At 46.7% G+C, this 7,197-nt stretch overlaps 1 protein-coding gene across 1 annotated transcript in view; it reads left to right on the forward strand.

Moving 5' to 3' along the window:
• The window catches only part of col5a1 (procollagen, type V, alpha 1), a 103,958-nt gene that overhangs the window by 57,189 nt on the left and 39,572 nt on the right, over positions 1–7,197 (forward strand). Inside the window, exons 10-12 of the mRNA XM_061262157.1 lie at positions 3,103–3,144; positions 3,821–3,883; positions 4,545–4,619. Of these exons, the coding sequence (XP_061118141.1) occupies positions 3,103–3,144; positions 3,821–3,883; positions 4,545–4,619 (180 nt within the window). The remainder of the gene's footprint in view (positions 1–3,102; positions 3,145–3,820; positions 3,884–4,544; positions 4,620–7,197) is intronic.

Here is a 7,197-nt window from a genome sequence, read left to right on the forward strand (position 1 = left end):
TGCTCATCACATAATATACTTCACTGAGCCAATGTTGTAGTGTACATCACACATATTATAATACATTACTGTACAATATTGTCCTGTATTAATGAAAGTAGAATCTCTTAAGTCTACTACACCTCAGAAATGGCTGTTCTTATGTTTCATAAAATTTGTTTCATGGTTAGACGTAAGCTGCTGAATATTACCCAGGAATGAAACTTTCTTACTTATCAGTTGTGATGACACCCACATAACAGAAACTGCAGAGGCGTCATGACTTCTTTCGGCCTGTTTTCAGTCTGGCGTCAGTTATTTGTGATAAAAGCAGTCAGGGTTAGCACAGAGGTTACACGCTGTGCTGCAGTTAAGGGTTTCCCCAGGGGGTGGGGTCTGGGAATAGGCTACCTAATGCACACCACGTCATATTCTCCTTGATTATCAGTACAAAGCTTTCCATCAGATCGCCTCACTTAGGCCATTTAGCAAACAATGAAATATTAATCATTTGCATTGGAAAATAATTTGCACATTCAACTTTATTTGTGGATACTGCCGACCTTTTCTTTCTCCGACACACGGATTTTAAACATTTCGAAGCGCTGGGTTGTTGTTGATGATCGCGCTGAAAGCTAATGCGGTAGGTAACAGAATGGTTTATCTTTTTCATTCAGTGTACTTTCTGATTAAAACATATTTATCTACATTTAATTTATTATTTATTCTCCATAACACAATGAAACCCCCCCCCCCCAAAAAAAACAACAACTGTGTGTAACTTGCCAATTGATTAATCAGATTGGCATGCAGGTTAATCCGAGAGAAATTATGAAAACAGGTTTGGACTGATAATTGGTTTAAAGGAAACTTTTCTGCCCCACCAATTCTCAGCTCACCAACCACTGCTGTCCACCACCAACCCAGGGGTGGACAATCTTATCCAGAAGATGGCCAGTTTGGGTTTGCAGGTTTTCCTTTAACGCTATGACACTTGATTTAGCTAATTAACTGATCAAGAGCGCATGTTCTTGACCCTGATAAGTACTGTGTCTTAGAGCCAGGCTACAACAAAAACCTGCGCCCACAATGACCCTTTTTGGATAAAATTGGACCCCCCTGGCTTAGGTGGTGGGGGTGGTGTTTTTATGTAAATGCATTTCCGCAGATTTGCCAATGTAAAAATGATGTTAAAAAATCCCAGTGTGACAGAGCTTGAAAGCATGAGTCTCACGGCCAATGCGTGAGAAGTTGGCAAGGCCACTTTAAGCTCTTTGCCACCCAGATTGATCCGCTCAATAGAACATTAAGTACACAATACATTGTGCCAGGCCAGAACCATCCCCTCTCACATACTAATGTCACAGAGCTGTCGACCAGGGAAACACATTCCATGCTGTCTGGTGTGCATGACATAGTACATTCATACAGGGGTACAGAGTTAATCCTGTCTGCCTGGTAAAGACATGTACAGTGTATAGACATTTTTTTTTGTTGGACTAACTTGGCATCGATATTCCTTTTTCTGTGACTATCACCCTCAGAAGTGCTTGAAAAATAACTTATTTGTGGGTTCCAGGAAAGCCATGTCATTTGTTTGATACAAATCAAATAGCATTATCTTTGTATTTGCATGGTTTTGGTTAAACGGATACATTTTGCCAGTTTTCAAATGGATTCCCTTAGCCACAGCTGCTTGAATTGCATCATGGGAACTCCCTTACATGGCAACCACATACCATAACAATAGTACACACACACACACAAATACCAGATAAAAATGAATCATTGTAATTGTGGATCATTATACCCGGAGTCATAGCATTATGAAGGACAGAACGCAGATGTCTTGTGTTTATTCTGCTCTGAGGCCCAGAATGCAGGGAGATCCCTGCCCAGGAGATGTTCCACATGCTGTGTGTATATAGTTTCAGTAAGCCTGCAAATAAATAAATAAATAAATGAATAAATTAATTAATTAATTCAATAAAAGTCTGCTTTGGTACGGCGAATGGGAAATAATTTCCTCTCTGTAGCCGAGAAGTGTGCAACTGGTGCAGCTGGCCAGGTTTTTGGTATATATGACACAAAGAGTGACTAAGTGCCTGAGAACCTGGTCTGCACTGGGTTCATGTCGACCTCCATGCTGTCTCCCTAATATGAGCGTGTTCTGAAGAGCCCTGTCATCCGTCCAAAACAGAAGGTCTAGCTCCTGTCCTATCTGTATAACCTGATAAATCATATCCCCAGGCATGGCTATGAATGCTACCCACATATTTAACTTTCTTTCTATCATATTTGTCTTTGAACCATTTTATGAAAAGCAATCATTCAAACCAATAATGCTCCATTTGGAAATCTCATCTTCAGAGATTCAAAACTCTGCCTGGATAAATGTGTTGTCTGTAAAAACATGACAGCTGTAGGTTTCTATATAGAGTAGTGCGCTAGTATCCAGTATGCTGGTTGTACCACAGGAAAGGAAATGCATACCTTGCTCTGTAAACACCAATTCATGTTGATGAATATTTTCCGTATGTCATGCCAGCTATCAGGAGAGAGAGGACTTAAGCCCATCTTGTCTGCTTTTTGCTCAGTGTGTTCCCTGTTTCATTCAGAGCTGGAAGGGCATTGTACTTAATCTTGGCTTGATTTGGACAACACAAATCTTCTTGGACAGCCTTGCTTCCTGTGTAGCTGAAGCAAGCTGTTCTCCATAATCCACCCATGAACACAGACCACCAGATGGAAACAAAGAAAACTCCTGGTTTTACAATCAGATTTCTAAATCAAATTAATTTAATGACTTATTACTGGATTACCTTCGTACAGTTTTTTTCCTGAATAGAATGGTACCTTGTATTTAAATGTGTTTTTCCACGCGAACACATATCCATGCATATACATGCATACATGCAGGTATGCACACGCACACACACACACACACACACACAGACTTGCTGGTGGAATAATTCCACAGGTGGAGAGAAAGGGTGGTGTTCCGCTCCTTAAATGGGAACGATGCATGATGTGTGATGTCATAGGGTGGGCAGGCTGTCACCTGTACAGGCTCTTGGTTCTCTGACACGCTCGTCTGAAGCGCCTGTGCTCTCTGCATTGCAGGGAATGCTGGTGGAGGGTCCGCCAGGTCCTGAAGGCCCTACTGTAAGTATCTCAGTCTCTGTCACTGCTTCCTTCAGCCAGTCACACTCATTTGCATACAGATGTTTTTGCCTCTAGCCCCCTCTCCCTCTCCTTCTGTCCCTTCGTCTCTCTCTCTCTCTCTCTCTCTCTCACACTCTTCTTTTCTCATCCCCATCCTGTCTTTCACCACGTCCCCACCATGCGCTGTTTTCTATTGTTTTTTGGAAGAGACTTTAACAAAACATATTCTGAGTAATTTTGGCATGTTGGCCATGAAATGGAATAGTGGGAGTCGTAGCAAAGTTGTGGAAGGTTGTGATTCGCCCAGATGTTCTGTAAGCGAGTGGATGTACACGTTTATTTATGACACGCTCCTTCTTGTGTGCTATTTGACCCCAAGGTAGTTGGGAACACAGAAACCAGCAGTGGTTGCCAAGAACAACACAGAGAATGTATCGAAGGAGGATAGGGAACTGATTTACGCTTTGACAGATCCCCTAGCTGTCTGTTAGACACCTATCTCCTGGTGTGTTTGATAAATGAGAGCAAAATGTGTGTGTACGTGTCTGCGCATGAACGTGTGCCTGTTTGTGTGTGTGTGTGTGTGTGTGTGTGTGCGTGTCTGTGTATGCATGTGTGTTCATGTGCATAGCGTGTTTTATGATTGATATGACATGAGCTGTGATGTCATTCTCAGGGTCTCCCTGGGCCTCCAGGTACGTCTGGATCCCCAGGCACTGCTGGAGACCCCGGAGATAGGGTGAGTGCTACGCGACCTCAGAGCGCTCTAACGACTTGGACGTTCATGGCAGAAAAATAACTTCACAGCCTTTAAAACAGCCCTTTCTCCACACGACCACTTCATGAGTATAGTCCAATAATGCCTCAAAAGCCCTGGAGCAGAACATAGTTTGGAAAAGAGTGTAACATCTGTCCTGCATATAATATGAGAATAGGGCAGCTTTCCTAGCAGCGTGCTCTGTCCCTGACAAAAAACTCAGTTCTCAGTGATCCTTGCAGAGCCACTCCATCTCAATAAGTCAATAAGTGTCAAACACATTCACTTAGCCCTATGCTCTCAGTAATAATTACATAGAGCTGGTGGGACCCAGAGCCTGTGTATTCCTCTAATAGTGCCAGGCAACACTAGTCTTTTTTACAAACACACTGTTCTACACAGAGACTGTGAGACACATATCTTTGAATTGAACATGTACACATATTACTGTGTAGTTACAGATCATGGATATATCCTTGCTAGTCCCAGTGTCTTGAGAGGTGCTGTATCCATAAAATGTATTATTCTTTTTCTTATTATTATTCTTATTCTTATTATTCTTCTTATTATTATTTTTCAAAGATGGCTTTAATCAATTCAAATGGGCATGTACAGTAACAGGATGTGTGGATCTTTCTTTCAGGGCCTTCCTGGTCGCCCAGGCCTTCCTGGTGCTGATGGTCTGCCAGGCCCCCCAGGGACCGTCTTGATGATGCCTGTAAGTAAATGTACAGAAATGTGCAACCATCTTTCCTATGGCCCTGCTGTAACCACATAGTTCCCCTCTGAATGGTATCAATATGATCGACTTAACAATACTTGACATATCTGTTACTATGTGCAGATGTGCTCTAAGCTTGCACTGCAGACAACAGTACAGACACATTGCGGGGGTTCTCCTTCCCATATTACTGCTTTCTATCATCTATCATACTGTGGTTCTCCAGAGTCAGACTTTCCTCTGCTATTGCTGTTGGAATGTAGGGAGTCTCCTCACCCTAATCTCCTATACCCTGCGCCAGGGAGTACTTGGAGGAGACTGTGTAGCGGTCTGTCTCAGCACAGTGGCTCCTCCCTCTGGCTCTTCCATTGTTGGTTTTTCTCTCCTGTTTGGAATCTGTAATTGTGTCTCACCAGTTATTGCAGTGCTGCTGATACTCAAGGGCACTGGGTAGCCTCCAATAAACTACCATACACTAGCCAGACTATTTCCCACACCATAGGGTATGCAGTGTTCCAGGAGAGCTAGATGCAGTCGGAGGAAAGGTACAGCTCACATAGATGACAGCTGTTCTACTGAGGGCTGCTAGCACATTTTTGGGAGTTACTCATGCAGTGGTATTTCAAAGAACCCTGGCTGACTTAAATCCTGCCCCTGAACATCTGTAGTCAACTACTGTAGACTCCGTCATTGTTGCCTAGTCACGTATCCAGGCTTAAATGTGTAATATCCCAGCTGTAGGACCCAGCCTGTGCTCATGGCAACTACTTTTACCAACTGAGCCACTCAGGAACCATTGTTTAGGTCCCCAGCGCCTAGCTGGATGTATTCGTTGTTATAAAGAGCATTTTATTTCCTCAAGCCAATAGTTATGAGTTATACTTCAGCTAGGGAACAAAATGGCTCCCTGTTTAGTGTAGGCAATAACATAAAGTAGTAATATATAAAGTCAGGATGGCCCAATTCTTAAACAAGACCTGAGTGTCCCCCCGTTGGACATGGTTTGACCTTGGCTCATTACACAGAATTTGATGTGCAAGCTAATCTAAGCACACACAACCGCCACTCCCATGGTGTTATTACGACACTAGGTATTTTTCCAAAAAGAAAAAAAGAAAAAAAAAAAAAACTATGAAACTGATTCTTCAGCATCTGCTGGCTGAACCCCATTCCCACCCCCCCCTCCCCATAATGGCTTCTGCAGCCTTCCCCCATCCACGCCACGTGGGAGTTGAGGGATTTCAGGTAGTGCCGGGGAATTTGGGCTCCGCTCCACCGCCACCGTGTCTGATTCAATAAACAGCCGGCCCAGCTCTCCTCCGTCCTGGTGAGGAGGGCTGGGGTCGGCTGGTCCCAGGTCAGCCTGCTCATTAGACAGCAGGAGTAGGCCAGGTCTGTGGCTGATCCCAGGTTAGCCTGCTCATTAGACAGCAGGAGTAGGCCAGGTCTGTGGCTGGTCCCAGGTCAGCCTGCTCATTGGACAGCAGGAGTAGGCCAGGTCTGTGGCTGGTCCCAGGTCAGCCTGCTCATTAGACAGCAGGAGTAGGCCAAGTCTGTGGCTGGTCCCAGGTCAGCCTGCTCATGAGACAGCAGGAGTAGGCCAGGTCTGGGGCTGGTCCCAGGTCAGCCTGCTCATGAGACAGCAGGAGTGGGCCAGGTCTGCGGCTGGTCCCAGGTCAGCCTGCTCATGAGACAGCAGGAGTAGGCCAGGTCTGTGGCTGGTGCCAGGTCCAGCCTGCTCATTAGACAGCAGGAGTAGGCCAGGTCTGTGGCTGGTCCCAGGTCAGCCTGCTCATGAGACAGCAGGAGTAGGCCAGGTCTGGGGCTGGTCCCAGGTCAGCCTGCTCATGAGACAGCAGGAGTGGGCCAGGTCTGCGGCTGGTCCCAGGTCAGCCTGCTCATGAGACAGCAGGAGTAGGCCAGGTCTGGGGCTGGTCCCAGGTCAGCCTGCTCATGAGACAGCAGGAGTGGGCCAGGTCTGCGGCTGGTCCCAGGTCAGCCTGCTCATTAGACAGCAGGAGTAGGCCAGGTCTGTGGCTGGTCCCAGGTCCAGCCTGCTCATTAGACAGCAGGAGTAGGCCAGGTCTGTGGCTGGTCCCAGATCAGCCTGCTCATTAGACAGCAGGAGTAGGCCAGGTCTGTGGCTGGTCCCAGGTCAGCCTGCTCATGAGACAGCAGGAGTAGGCCAGGTCTGGGGCTGGTCCCAGGTCAGCCTGCTCATGAGACAGCAGGAGTGGGCCAGGTCTGCGGCTGGTCCCAGGTCAGCCTGCTCATGAGACAGCAGGAGTGGGCCAGGTCTGCGGCTGGTCCCAGGTCAGCCTGCTCATTAGACAGCAGGAGTAGGCCAGGTCTGTGGCTGGTCCCAGGTCAGCCTGCTCATTAGACAGCAGGAGTAGGCCAGGTCTGTGGCTGGTCCCAGGTCCAGCCTGCTCATTAGACAGCAGGAGTAGGCCAGGTCTGTGGCTGGTCCCAGATCAGCCTGCTCATGAGACAGCAGGAGTAGGCCAGGTCTGGGGCTGGTCCCAGGTCAGCCTGCTCATGAGACAGCAGGAGTGGGCCAGGTCTGCGGCTGGTC

The sequence above is a fragment of the Conger conger genome, chromosome 12 (genome assembly GCF_963514075.1).
Source record: "Conger conger chromosome 12, fConCon1.1, whole genome shotgun sequence".
Taxonomy (NCBI): Eukaryota; Metazoa; Chordata; class Actinopteri; order Anguilliformes; family Congridae; genus Conger; species Conger conger.